The sequence below is a fragment of the Huiozyma naganishii genome, chromosome 13, assembly GCF_000348985.1.
Source record: "Huiozyma naganishii CBS 8797 chromosome 13, complete genome".
Lineage (NCBI taxonomy): Eukaryota > Fungi > Ascomycota > Saccharomycetes > Saccharomycetales > Saccharomycetaceae > Huiozyma > Huiozyma naganishii.
The window spans coordinates 490,052-504,451 of record NC_035934.1 but is presented as its reverse complement, the minus strand read 5'-3'; the positions used below and the strand labels follow the sequence as shown (position 1 = coordinate 504,451).

Here is a 14,400-nt window from a genome sequence, read left to right as displayed (position 1 = left end):
TTTATGTTAACCCATTTGATGATCCGCTGATATGGGAAGGTCATTCTTCAATGATTGATGAAATATTGGATACTTGGACTCAAGAAACAATTCAGGTAGGTTTCCGTCAAGGGGGTTGTCTGTAGCTCCAGTGGAAGCGTGATTACGGGACCCTACTGGTTCAACCACCAGACACCTGTTTGAGCTGCTGAATTCGTAGTGCCCGCCATACTGGACGGATACGTCATTAATATCTCAGGTATTCCCATAGGAGTACGCATGGAACTCAACGTGTTTTACATAGCGAAAATGAATTTGTCGCTTAATCATCGGCGTGTCTCAGAAGTGTTTTTCATCTGTCGGAGGTAAAAATTTTTACGGTAACAAATTCCATGGCGAGATCTACAATTTATTCCTATACCTTCCCTCCACCAAATGTTTCCTAAGAGAGCAATTATAATCTCGTACATCAAACATGAATATAAATTATATGGGCTGTCCAAAGGACAGCAAAAATGTAAAAAGATAAGTAAATCATTTGTTCAACCAGCCACAAGCATATCATTTCCTCCCCAACATTCTCTTGTAGACAGGGACATCATCGTGAGCCATGGCATCAGCATCATAGTCGTCATTTCTCTTGGATGGAGGTACCCAAGCAGTAGACTTCCACGGTAAGACACCTTCTTCCCACATCACGTTGACTTCTTCTAGAGATAGGCCCTTAGTTTCTGGGACCATTAAAAACACGTAACACCACGCGAAGCAAACACAACCCATGAAGACATACCCGTAGGAGAAGTGGATGGCAGAACTGATAAATGGGGTGAAGAATGCAATCAAGAATGCCCAGATCCACTTGGCAGTCATAGCAAGAGCCATAGCTTTTGGCTTAATTCTCAATGGAAAAGTTTCAGCGATAATGACGTAACCAGCAGGTGCCCATGTCGTAGCAAAACAAACAATATAGAAACATGTGAAGCAGATCATACAATCACCAGCCCCCTTGGAAGCTGGTCTGTCTCTACCGTTTGGAAACAATCTCCTGACACCGACAGAAGCGTACACAACCAAACAAGCGATCATGCCTAATGCACCCCACAACAAACAAGCACGACGACCAAATCTATCAATGAAGAAAATACCAACGCCAGTCGCAGCAAAATTGATAACACTGATGACAATAGCAGTTTCGAACGAGTCTTTCAAACCAATAGCAACAAAAATCTGGGTACCGTAGTAGAAGAAGTAGTTGATACCAGTTAGCTGTTCCAAAGATTGAATCATCAAACCGAAAATAGTTCTGTGCAAAATCTTACCTTTGGGGGACCACAATTCTCGCCAGGTTGCATTACCAACCGCACGTTCACTCTCTATAGAAGCAGCCATCAATTCAGTTTCACCAATAACACCAGGGTCGTCTGGGGATAACTTGTTGGATTTAGCAATGGATTCTCTGGCTTCCTCAATTTTTCCAACTTCAATCAAGAAACGTGGAGATTCAGGAACAAAAGACAACCCGCAGATCATGAACAAAGACCATGCAAAACCCAAACCTAGTGGAACTCTCCATTGGACAGAGTTGCTGTAGTTCTTTGTACCGAGCTCGGTACAGTTACCAAGAAAGATACCTAGCGTGATCATCAGTTGGTAACACGAAACCAAAGTACCTCTGACGTGTTTGGGAGCAGTCTCCCCAATCAACATCGACGAGTAAACACCGATACCACCGATACCACAACCACTAATAATTCTGCCAACGAAGTACTGGTACCACTTCGAGATGGAAGCAATCTGAATGACCAGACCAATAGTGTACACGACAGTGACCAAAGCTAAAGAAAGCTTACGACCGTAAATGTTACCCAATCTCGACCAGACAATACCACCAATAGCAGCACCAATATTAAAGAAAGCAACAATCAAACCAGTTCTAACGTTGGACATGTAGTACGTACCATCTTTGTGTCTTAGACCGAAACGTCTCAAAAAGTCAGGGTATTTCATGAAACCACCAATGGTACCTGTATCCCACCCGTACAAAAACCCACCGAAAGCGATCAACAGACATAGAATCCATACGGTGACGTACGCAGAGGCTGGTTGTCTTGGTAGTTCAGCTGGGGCAATGGCATCAGAACCTGAGTTGGCCAAGCCATCATCCTCATACTTGTTCTTGTCTTCGTAGATTGCCGAGTTGGTGTTTGAAATGGTAGAAGTGTTGCCCTCTTCTTCAGACATTTCTTCGGAATTTATATTATTTTTCTTTCTTGATGAATCTAGGTCAATAGAATAGTTCGCTGAAAGTGAAGGACCTTCTGGTTTCAAAGAGAAGCCTTCTTGACGTTTGTCTGGTTGACTTTTTATTTAGGAACTAAAGTAGAGAACCTGATCTTTTTCCTTTTTGCAGAGTTCTCCGACAGAAGATGAACGGGAACAAGCATATTGCAGCGAGAAGTAGCCTCCTTATATATCCCATTTTCTACCCCCGATGAACAGACATTGCTTCTTCATTGTTGTAATCAAACAAATAAGTGCGGGGGGAGGAGGCACTGTTTCGGAACAGCACATTACTTGTTGAAACCATTAGGTAACAAATTATCCAATGCACAAAAGTAAGCGAAGTCCACGGCTAGCTGGCAAACCTCGTTCGTGCATCCTTTCGGGACATGCCCCTTTCTCTCCAGCTGCTTGCATCGGAACAGACAACTAAACACCTCTGCTTACTGTGTATCCACTCGTGAAATAGGGACAACGGGGTTATGCAAGCCAGCGGGCAGAGAGTCGAGGCCGCAGTTTTTACGGGAAACACAATAGCTGTTGATCTTAGTCGAGAATGGGGTGGGGAAGGGGTAGCAACTTGTCCCATCCGTTTTAGGTGCAGAACAACAAGGAATGTCCTGCGAGACGGGCGTGGCAGCGAGACAAATCCGCGGATTTGTCCTGTTTGTGTTATACGGCGGAACACCCGAGAACCTGACATCCTTCCTTGTTTTCCTTTGTCTTCGCCGCGGCCCCAGCCGTACGGGGCCCACAAAGGGATATCGCAGATCTACCACAAAATACTTACGTAAAGTTTTTTGTTTCTTTTTCCATTGTTGAAGGAAAGCGGGGTTATAGCCCCACGAGGTACGGGGCTTGTTTTCCTGCAGTGCTGCATGATAGAGACGTCACCGGTGCTATAGGCCCGACTTTCCAACTCCTTGAATGATACCAAATAGAAAACATGGATAAATACGAAAGCGAATACTCCCCGTCTTCCAGCCGCTCGTTCCGGACGGGGAGCCTGAGACAGGAACGGAAGGCCAAGGACAATGACCTTACCCCAAACCTAATTCGGCAAAAAGGACCGCGTACATGTCCTTTATTCCCGTGAAGTGCATGGAACCGCATGGAAAAGCCGTCGCCCCTATTAGTTCACCAAGCTTACGATAATTTCTTTTCTTTTTCTCTCATTTCTCAAGCGCTTTACCACCGACTCGGCCATTATCCCCCTTTCCGCCCCGCCGCAGGCTATTGTGTACCCCGAAAAAAGCAATGGGTTTCTGGCAGCGTTCCGCCGGAACCCAAAACCTTATTACCGCTTCCGCCTCGCATAAGCTAAACTCCGCGTTCTCTTTTGTTCTCGCACACCGTCTCCGCATTCTGCAACATACGACTAAGACCGGCGGTGTTATGAATGGTCGTATACCCCCGCCCCCTTGTCACTTACTATGGCCGCGATCTGGCCGCTATCTGGTTCCTGGACACAGAGCTGCGTCCAGCCGTGTGTATTCTGGGTTCAAGGTAAATTCAGTCACAGGGTGCCGTGCATTTGCGTCAAGAGCTGTTTGAGTCCGACACGGCTGAGCACTGGAAACACAGGTAATATGCTATGCGGTATTACGTGTGTGGGGGAGTGGCGGGGCACTGCGATTGACACGGTGTTGGTTCCTGACTTGGGGTCCCGAATCTTGTTTGTTTGTATCTGAGGTAATAGAGTAGTAAGCCTTCGCTTGTAGGAAAATATGTAATACTTGGTAACTTTCCCTTGGAGTTTGTTGGAAAAACAGGAGAAGGGGGAGAAGGGACACTCTCCGGTTGTTTTCGCTTTTTTGTGGGGGTAGAAAGAGTAACATGCAGCCCGGATCTCTTGAATGCAAGGACTTTTCCACGTCAAATGGAATTATTCAATATTCTGCTAAGGCTGAACGCATGTCCGATAAAAAAACCGTCGGAGATGAGATGCGGGGGAAACACTGTTGCTCGCCCCTCCCAATTTGTGACTTAATAGAGGTGGATTGTGGTGTTCTGTACGCACTATGGCATTTTGGGTATCTTCTGGAATCGCTGAAAGTGGCTGGACTATCAAAATGTTAGTGCGTTCCAATCTTGAAAAAAATCGCGTTACGCGTATCTTCGAGAGTCGCTTATTCCAATTGCGGTTTGAAACAGGTTTCAGCGGATGATTTCTTTGAAAGGTCCCGTATTCATCACTACAGACACTCACGGATCCAAAAGAAAAAATTAAATATACCAGTCATCACTTACTTGAAGGCTAATGGTTTTGCCAAAACAGCTTGTATGGATAAGCAGGTTTAGACAACCATCCTATGCCCTAACTGTTTTGACAGGCTTCCCTTTGAATGCAATTGGATGTTGTATTCTGTTTGGCAATAATATGATTAAAGTAATGACCATATCGTATTCTCGTAGGGGAGTATCATTCATCGATAAATTGAGAGTATGATATGGCATCCTATCTTTCATATACATCGTAGGAAAGAATTGTGTTCCGCAGCACTTTCAGTTCCTCCACTCTCTTCTCTATACAAGAAGCACAGCCCTTACAGGCGAAGGCATCCCGTATTCCAAATCATTCTCGAAGACATGACTCATTTTTCAAAAAAATCAATAAAAGTATACAAAAGTAACATAGAAGTAACATCAACGATGTACCGTATGTTGAGATGTGGAATCAGAATATGATCATCTCATACGGACTGTTCTATAGGGAAAGTTTTTATGCAAAAGATTGTCGTCGAGATAATTTTCTTAAAGTTTTTACATAACACTTTATGTATCTTTTAATAGAACTGAGCTTGTAAGTAACGGCTGCAGGGACCATACAAGTCCTTACATCAGCAGCCGGTTGGGACTGTTTGGTTGTAATAACCCAATAGACATATCTGATGCATCCGTTGCTAATACATCAGATATTCCCACAGAAGGATTCCTAGAATTTAACACCGTACAGACCGCGGAAAGAAAAAGAAGATAGAAACATTTACAGTCGTACATACCTCAACAAATCAAGCTGGTAGGGTCAATCTTGTGAAAGTACCTTCCTTTCTGCACTTGTCCTGGTGGATAGCCATCAATCTTTGAGCTTCCAAAGGATCAGAAACTCCTTCCGGTTCTGGCCAAGTCAAGTATTCATTAGTGTAGTTGGCAACATAGTCAGGTGGCAAAATTTCCAATCTTTTTCCATAGCCAGTAACCTTCTTCCAGTCACGGTGCACATTGTACAATGATTCAGAGAAGTAAGCGTAACATCTTTGGTACTGTTTGAACGATAAGTCAGTGTCCAATTGAGGTTTGAAGTCGATGTATTCCTTCCAAGCAGTAACGGGGTCGTTCAACATAAAAGTGGTGGCCTTTCTGATGGCCTTTAGGAACTTCTTAACCTTTTCTGGGTTAGCCTTCAAGAAAGCATCGTTGCAAATGTAAAGGATGGTGCAGAAGCAGCAGCACCCCAAACAAGCCAACTTATCAATTCTCAGCATCTTGGCATCAGTCGCTGGTCTGCCACGTTGGACCAAGTATTCTTCCAACTCAACCTGTTGCATACATTCAATACCAACACCAGCGTCAATCTTGCCCTCGATGATGTATTTGGCAACATTCATACCACATCTGACAGCAGTGTATTCATCTGGTTTCATGCCATAGTGTTTGGTCAATTCGTCAATTTGAATCTTACCAAATTCACCAACGTACCCAATCTTCTTCCCCTTCAAGGATTGGAAGTCCTCGGTGATACCGCTGCCCTCCAAGTACAAAACACCAGTGAATGGTTCATCCAATAGCGAGGCAACAGAGGTAACAAAGTATCCACGAGCCTTAGCAGCCAAGGTGTGGATCATGGCTTTCAAACCCATGTCAACCTTACCGGAACCAATTAATTCGGTAACATCGGAAGGATTGGTGGGCTCCAAAATAGCCATATCTAGACCTTCTTCCTTGAAGTAGCCCTTGGTCAAAGCCAAGAAGATGGCAATGTGGTAAGGGGCAGGTTGCCAGTTTAGTAGAAAGGTGATTTTGTCTGTGGACATTGTTGTTGCTAGTATCTCTTGGATGAGAACAAGCTACAATAAACCTGATCCAGCTCGAAAAGGTTTGCCCTTTTTATATTCCAAAATGCGGTTAGCATTTGTGAAAGACACGTTCTAGTTGGTTATTATCTTATTAAGATCGGTATTCTTTCCCAAAGACAAATTCTACAGCTTTCTGTTGTCTTAAGAGACCGTGCTCTCCTTAATTTAACCACTATATGGCTAATGCAGATAAGCGAATAAATTTAAAAACCACATAAACAGATTCAAAATGGAGATATGTTTCTAGCATGCATGTAGCCAATTGCATTACTGTGCTCCAACACGTAACACTTGATAATACCTCACATAACATTTGGCGAGTGTTTAAATCGATATTTCCACAATGAACTGTATATATCTTCTACTAAAAAAAGGTATCGACATATTTTATTAGGATCTCTAATTGCATCAATTTGGCAAAGTACCGATTTTTGTCCCTGACTACAAACAGACCAATCGATGTAAGCACAACCATCTCGCATTGAATTACTCCATCATATTGGAACCTCCCGATTAACTCGCATGTGATTCTTTAGGGGAAGCTTTAATCTTAGTGGGCCCAGTGACCAATCTAGTTTTCTGTTGGTTTCCGGGATAATGGGAAGCGTAATTATCCTAATACCAATGCAGTTAAGTTACTTCCATTGGCCCTGTTTTACGCACATCCCCCTGCATGTTTTTGTCAAATTATTTTTAGTCTGTTGAACAGTAATTGAGTAATGAGCTCAAGATCATGAGAAATGGAGACTTGATTTATTGTAGTTTCCAAATTTTGTGGTTTTGGTTACCGTAATACACGAATTTACAGAAACATACTTCCAAACTATTTACCAGCCAATCTCTGACAATCTTGTGCCGTTATTAGCGCCCTGGTTAATGGACTCGATGGAAACACCGCCCATCAGGTCACCCAGGTCGCTAGAAACTTCTAGCAACTTGGTTGGGTTGTCGTAGTGGGTAGTTGCTTGGACAATGGAGCGCGCTAACTTCTCAGGGTTAGAAGACTTGAAAATACCAGAGCCAACAAAGACCCCCTCACAGCCCAACTGCATCAGCAGGGCGGCATCCGCCGGAGTGGCGACCCCACCGGCAGCAAAGTTCACCACAGGTAGTTTACCCAATTGCAAAGTAGTCTTCAGCAAATCAACTGGGACACGTAGCTCCTTAGCAGCTTTTTCGAATTCTTCGTCGGATTTCAAAGTATCCTTCAGTTCCTTAATTTGGTGATTAATTTTGGAGATGTGCTTGACTGCCTCGGAGACGTCCCCAGTCCCTGCTTCCCCCTTCGTACGGATCATTGCGGCACCCTCGTTGATTCTTCTTAGGGCCTCACCAAGATCCTTGGCACCGCACACGAATGGGACACTGAAACTGTTTTTGGCAATATGTTCTGACCAGTTCGCTGGGGTCAGCACCTCGCTCTCGTCGATGTAGTCAACTTGCAATTCTTGCAAGATCTGCGCCTCAACAAAATGGCCAATACGAACTTTTGCCATCACTGGGATCGAAACAGCAGCCATGATTTCTTTAATCATGTGAGGGTCAGACATACGGCACACCTGTCCGGACTTACGCATATCCGCGGGGATCCTCTCCAACGCCATGACAGCACAAGCACCAGCCTTCTCAGCAAGGATAGCTTGCTCAGGGGTGACCACGTCCATGATGACACCGCCCTTCAACATCTGGGCCAAACCGGCCTTAACTTTAAACTCGGACATTTCTATGGTGGAAAATAATACGGAAGATGGGACAGCAACGAAAGTATCAAACTGTAACGCGCTGATGAGCTTCTGTTGCAGATATACAACTCCAGGATTGAACTTTGAAGAGATGTTAAACCTGACTTCTGCACCTGGTCACTGAAACTGTTCAGCACATGCTTATATACCCCCAGTGAAGAAAACGAGACAATAGCCAAAGAGGCAATCCTCTCTCGAATTACCATAATGAGTCAGCGTTCTCAATGCGGTTATCGGTGGCCGAAAGAGGGAACTGTAAGCGACTCGCCGCGTCCACGTGCGGCTGTGTGGGTTTTGCTCGCTGCCTCTATGAGTACTGTGATTATATAACAGGTCTCTGTGCTTGGGCTTGGGCAGGCTCAGGTTGGATCAGAGTCGTGTTCAGGCCTGCGCAAACAGGGTGGGCTGCTGAATACGTTATGGTCCGCTGCGTTATTGGTGTTCTGGCGTTGCAAGGTGCGTTTATAGAGCACGTGCACCATCTTGAGCAGTGTATTGAGAACGATGCGGGCAAATGCTACGGGCCCGGATTGGAGATTGTGACTGTTAAAGAGAGTGCTCAGTTGTGGAGATGCGATGCTCTGGTGATCCCCGGTGGTGAGTCCACTTCCATGTCGTTGATCGCTCAAAGGAATGGGCTTTTCGACGATCTGTACAAGTTTGTTAGAGATTCGAGTAAAGCGATCTGGGGTACCTGTGCAGGGTTGATTTTCTTGGCAGAGGAACTGTCTACTCAAGGGAAACTCGTGAAAACTTTACAACTGTTCAAGGGAAGAGTAAGACGGAATGCCTTCGGTAGACAGGCGCAATCCTTCACGCAGGAATGCGACTTCTCGTCGTTTATACCAAACTGTTCCGATTTCCCAACAACTTTCATTAGAGCCCCCGTTATAGAGAAGATCCTAGACCCAGAGAAGGTGGAAGTCCTGTACAAACTTGACGGGGTGGGAACGGGCCACGCTTCAATGGATGGTTTGATAGTGGCTGCAAGACAGGGCCAAAACGTGCTTGTCACCTCCTTCCATCCAGAACTGGCAGCTGACATCAGATTCCATGATTGGTTTATCAAAGAGTTTGTGTTGAAACTGTAAATTGTGTAGTATAGTGTTACATATTTCTGTGCATATGAGGATCTCCAAACGGTTGGTTGGCAGTCTTTTTTTTGTTAAGAATGAGCGATCACCTCGGTCTCTGGACTGAAACTATGTACTCAAACATAAATAAGTAGACAAAACCAGATTTATTTGCTTGGTTATATTACAGTATAGAATATGCGATTGGTGTGGAACAAGAGCAAGAAGTTACTGCAAGTGCCGCATGAGCAACATTTAACAAGGGTCTAAAATTACGTACTTTTTGCTACAGCAGTAGTGTTTGTGTTGGTGCATCGAAATGTATGTAAACTAAACTGATTCCGTTGTGTAGTCTATACGGGAATAAAGTAACTGTGGTGAGCTTAAAGTTCCAATATACTCATTATTGTCCTTACAGATATATATAATGAATATCTAAATAAATACCAGTAATCATTGGGCAATATTCTTTGAGATTAGCAAGCAATTGTAGGGGGCTATATAATTTGTCTTGGTGGAAAAATATATGTTAGGATAATTTGTGGGAGTCCCCGAATATAGCTGGCTGGCCACCAATTTATACAACGGCACGGAACACTGTGAACCCGGGTAAGGGAATTGCTCAATAAGTGCACCCTACAGCTACTTCCGAATCATATATAACCAGGCCATGCAGGGTTGTCTCAGGCCTCAAAGCTTCTCTGAATATGAACCAAGGAATAAAACGGGAATTAATCAAGAATAACAGATTAACTAATAATCGTAGCAAGGTACAACCAAAGGGTCGACTAGGGTATATACTTAAATAATAACTAACAGTAGCTAACTTATATAACTAGCTAGTCTAACACTAGTCCACATCAACAACCGAGTCTTACGCTAACAATATATGTGAGGATAAATTAGGAACTCCCTTTGGGAATGGACTCATGACCCGTTACCCTCTCAATTACAGTATTGTGAACTATCATAAACCCGACATGTGAGTATACGAACTCGAGAAATGCGGATGGCCTGTTATCCGGAACGTATATAAACCCCAAGGTATCTGCACCGACATCTTTCAAGACTGTCTCTAAATCCAGGACCCCAGCTAACGAACAAGTCTTAGACAAGCACCAACAAGTGATATAACTACATACTTTACGTATACGGCGTAAATACACAATATCAGAGTCCTTACACACTTTACTCAATCACAATACGGTTAACTCTTACAATATAACTTAAAACAGGAGGCAAACTAATTTGCCATTTTTATTTTATTATCAAACAATTCATGAAAAGCATTAAAACAAGCACAACTGATTATTCAAATTTAAAATCTGTAGTGTAGGAGGACTAATTTGACACCTGCAGGAACATAAAGACAATCAGCGTTTGATTCCACCCCACTTAAATAGGGGGGGTTTAATGTGAAGGATTCCAACCTTTTTTTTTAGAAAGAATGAACCTAACAGTAAGTAGTATTGATGCACTTTGCACTCTATCACATTTTCTTATTGATTTCAAAACCGATCTTCAAGGTCCACCAAGGTAGAAACAAAGGCCACTTCAAAAGGGAGAATATATCTTAACTTTTTCTTTAAATGTAGTCTTCGTGACATAATATCAGACAGGACACTGTGAGATCAAGAAACTAAAATACAGAATTAACCTTAATAACTCTTCAATATAACGTTTTATTCCTTTTATATGTTTTCCAATCGTTGTTATCTGGTAATCAGAGTTACATTTGAGGTTCCATAATAAACCTTTTGAGGTTTCATACTAAATCTTTTGACACCATAATAAACTTGATAGAAATTTGAAACTGGAGACGTAAGTGAACCATGAGTGTGGTGGGTTCTCCCAGCAGACGGTGCGTGCCCGACGCCGGAAGCTTCTCCCCGATATGAAGTATATACGGGAAATACATAAATTGCGATGAGAATTTTTCCTCTTTTATAAGACGATAAGTAATGTAACATTGTACGAATACTTGACATTCCATTTCTGACAAAACTCATTTTGACCTGTCAGACGTTTCAAATTAAAACATTAAATATTTTCTTATTGTTGGAAATTATAGGTCCACACCCTATAATCTTCCGTGAGATAAGTACATTTTTGTCTCACGTGAAAATGGAGAATTATCACAACAGTATTTTTCACTGGAAAAATATATTGGAAGATATCTCTAAATAGTATTATGTGCACTACATAGTTCTGTTTAGAGAAGCCGATACAGTTTTCATATAAGTCCTATCACCTTATGATGATGAATCCCGTCAGCGACCAGTAGAGAGGACAGACAATTGATTGCTGTTGAACTCTTATATACCTTAGAGTTTATCAAAACATTAATTATCATCAGCGCTATCTTTCAAAAAAATATAAATAAGCGGTTGTTTGGCCGAGCGGTCTAAGGCGCCTGATTCAAGAAACTTAAAACCTTTCTTAACCACTGAACACAGTGGGAACACTCAGGTATCGTAAGATGCAAGAGTTCGAATCTCTTAGCAACCATTTATTTTTTTAATTTTTTCTAACGTGCAACTAACTAGTGTTAATCATATAACGTCAGTCCGTTCAGGGTTTTGACGCCCCGTTGGCAAATTGCTTATTTTTACCCAAGTTCTTGAACAAAGAATATTCATATCACTTTATACACTTTCTTTCAAAAACGTCAGAAGTTCTCAAATAATAACTTAGTATGACCAGCTTTTCATAAAAATGCTCTATTCTCTTTCTAACTCTCTCTCTTGTTTACCTTTTAGAGGTACTAGCTAAACGTTGGAATCACCTAAAGCCTTCCTATATGTCCGAACATAAATTATGACATTGAAACGGTTACACACCAACTCTGCACTCAGAAAACGCATGTGTGTGGAGAGCCCTATTCCACAAATTGTTTCTCGAGTGCTTTAGTAGTTGCCCCCATCAACATAGTTCTACTGAAAATATGGGAATATATAAGCGGAAGCTTGATTTATTAGACATTTCTGACAGTGGCTACCTGGCAAGCTCTTGAAAAATGATTTCCTTAGAAGCGATGGTCATCATTTTGTAGCAATGATTCCAGAGTTCGGGATACAACTTCATGTACTTGGCAAATTGTGCGAAGACTCAAGAAAGTTGCCCCGCGGACAGCACTCAAAAAAACGGCTGATGTTTCCTTCACTGTCCGCATCCCATAACAATATATTCTGCGATGCCCAATGTCAAAAAAATAAAGAAAAAGAATAACTGGAAAAAAAGGTATTGCCCTTACCTATATTCTTCAATTGAGACACAACAAGACCTTATCCCTTCTATCTCAAATGACGGACCTAGAGGTTAACAAAACTGTTGATGGGGAATATGGGTACAAGAAGTACGATACCCATGAAGGTATCTTGTTCTGCATAGAGTTGACAGGAACTCTTTTTGAACCTGTTGAATCACTACAAGGAAGATCGAATTTACTGGAAATATTGTATTCTTTGAAGGAACTGATGTATCAGTTGGTAATTGTGAGGCCTGGATCTTCTGTTGGTTGTATATTTCATTATACCGACATTAACGGTGCTGTTGATGGGGTGTATGAGTTCTTACCTCTTCGGGATGTAAACGCTAAAGATATGAAAACATTGTCTGATTTTTTGGAAGACATCGAGGAGAAGAGAATCAACATTTTCCAATACTTCAAATTTGATGGATCAAAACATGTCTCTTTAGAACGGCTCTTTCAACTGATTGGAGAAAAGTATTCCGAAGAAAGAGAAGATGGGAAAAAATTCACCCATAAGCGAGCGTTTCTGTTCACCGATAACGATGCACCCCCTGAATCAAATGACACAGAGGCAACGCGGCGGATCAGTAAGATTGTAGATGACCTTGATGAGACTGCCGTTTCGTTTACTACGTTTTTCATCGGAAGTGAGGAAGCTCCTTTTGACAACCGTTTCTATTCCAACGTGTTGAAGCTTGGGGCACAGTTAAAACATTCCGATTATGATGGGCCTAGTGTGCGTCCTATTACTGGATCTGATATCAAAGCCAGAATTTTAAGAGGTAAAGAGATTAAAAGAACCATGTTCCAATGTCCCCTTTATCTCAACAAGGATAGTAATTTTATTATTGGTATCAGAGGCTACGCCATCGTAACGCATGAGAAGTATGGAACCAGATACAAGTTAACATATGAAAAAGAAGACATCCGGCAAGAGGCTTTTTCCAAGAGAAAATACCTGAATTCCAAGACAGGTGAGGAAGTGGATCCCAAGGATATATCTAAAGTTATACCGTACGGTGACGTGAATATAGAACTTTCTGCTGAGGCACTCCAACAGATGCGGGCCAGCTATGAGGAGGAGGGACCGTTTATGAAAGTATTGGGGTTTCGTTCAACTGATTTATGTGTAAAGTATTTCAACAACATTGACAAACCGTCTTTTATTGTTCCAGATGAACTGCAGTACGAGGGATCAATAAAGACTCTGGCTTCGCTATTTAGAACCTTGCGATCAAAAAACAAGTCTGCAATAATATGGGGGAAACCAAAGTCCAACTCGAATTCCGCGCTCTATATTATGGTGCCAAGTCACCGGGAGGACAGAAACGATGGATTTTACATGCACAGGATACCGTTTTTGGATGAATTGAGAAAAGTGCCCATTAAGATGGTGGATAATGACTGGACACAGCTTGATAACGATCTTCTCACAGTGACGGAAACAATATTGAAATACTTTAATCTCAGACAGGGCTACATTCCGTCAGAATTCAAAAACCCTGGCATTCAGAACTACTATAAGGTGCTTCATGATTATATTTTGCAGGTGGAGGAAATAAAGCACGAAGGGTGGGATTTTTCTCAAGAAGAATTGTTGCGCCAAGATGATACTTTGAAGAAAATTTCACATATCCGAGGAAAGATTGAAGCCTCGAACGACTCTGACAAAGTTTTAAGTGGGTATATGAATATGTGGAACCTATTTTACAAAAGTCTCGAAACCAACAATGTTAAATGGTCTGAACCCGTTGCGAAGAAAGCAAAAATATAGAAGTCCACCACCAATTTGTTACCCGCTAGGGGCATGGACAGTGTCAACCATTTGCTGTGTGTATCCTTTTTTGTGATCCTTCGTATTATGCAAAAAAAATGTCATTGTTTGCTGTATCAGATAAACTGCCACTGAGTGACATACTCCGCCGTCCTCAAGGTACCGTCGGCCACGTTAACAATGGAGAAAGGACCCTAAGGGCTCTGCAGCAGCAGAAATGGCG

The 14,400-nt window shown here is 42.4% G+C and overlaps 5 protein-coding genes and 1 non-coding gene across 6 annotated transcripts; 3 read left to right on the top strand and 3 right to left on the bottom strand.

Moving 5' to 3' along the window:
• Positions 1–540: 540 nt before the first annotated feature.
• Positions 541–2,220, bottom strand: KNAG0M02690 (sugar porter family MFS transporter; the record flags this gene model as incomplete). The annotated part of the gene is made up of 1 exon (XM_022611140.1): positions 541–2,220. One exon carries the CDS (start codon positions 2,218–2,220, stop codon positions 541–543), a length of 1,680 nt encoding a protein of 559 aa, XP_022467366.1.
• A 3,050-nt stretch (positions 2,221–5,270) lies between these two features.
• Positions 5,271–6,293, bottom strand: KNAG0M02680 (NMT1/THI5 family protein; the record flags this gene model as incomplete). The annotated part of the gene is made up of 1 exon (XM_022611139.1): positions 5,271–6,293. The coding sequence occupies one exon, from the start codon at positions 6,291–6,293 to the stop codon at positions 5,271–5,273; it is 1,023 nt and encodes a 340-aa protein (XP_022467365.1).
• Positions 6,294–7,162: 869 nt separating this feature from the next.
• KNAG0M02670 (pyridoxal 5'-phosphate synthase subunit PdxS) lies at positions 7,163–8,056 on the bottom strand (the record flags this gene model as incomplete). The annotated part of the gene is made up of 1 exon (XM_022611138.1): positions 7,163–8,056. The coding sequence occupies one exon, from the start codon at positions 8,054–8,056 to the stop codon at positions 7,163–7,165; it is 894 nt and encodes a 297-aa protein (XP_022467364.1).
• A 245-nt stretch (positions 8,057–8,301) lies between these two features.
• KNAG0M02660 (uncharacterized protein) lies at positions 8,302–9,168 on the top strand (the record flags this gene model as incomplete). Its single annotated transcript, XM_022611137.1, has 1 exon — positions 8,302–9,168. The coding sequence occupies one exon, from the start codon at positions 8,302–8,304 to the stop codon at positions 9,166–9,168; it is 867 nt and encodes a 288-aa protein (XP_022467363.1).
• A 2,367-nt stretch (positions 9,169–11,535) lies between these two features.
• KNAG0Mtrna11L lies at positions 11,536–11,658 on the top strand. Its single transcript has 2 exons — positions 11,536–11,574; positions 11,614–11,658. It is a non-coding gene; the product is annotated as a tRNA-Leu (tRNA).
• Positions 11,659–12,452: 794 nt separating this feature from the next.
• On the top strand, positions 12,453–14,177 carry YKU70 (ATP-dependent DNA helicase YKU70; the record flags this gene model as incomplete). The annotated part of the gene is made up of 1 exon (XM_022611136.1): positions 12,453–14,177. The coding sequence occupies one exon, from the start codon at positions 12,453–12,455 to the stop codon at positions 14,175–14,177; it is 1,725 nt and encodes a 574-aa protein (XP_022467362.1).
• Between the last annotated feature and the right edge of the window lie 223 nt (positions 14,178–14,400).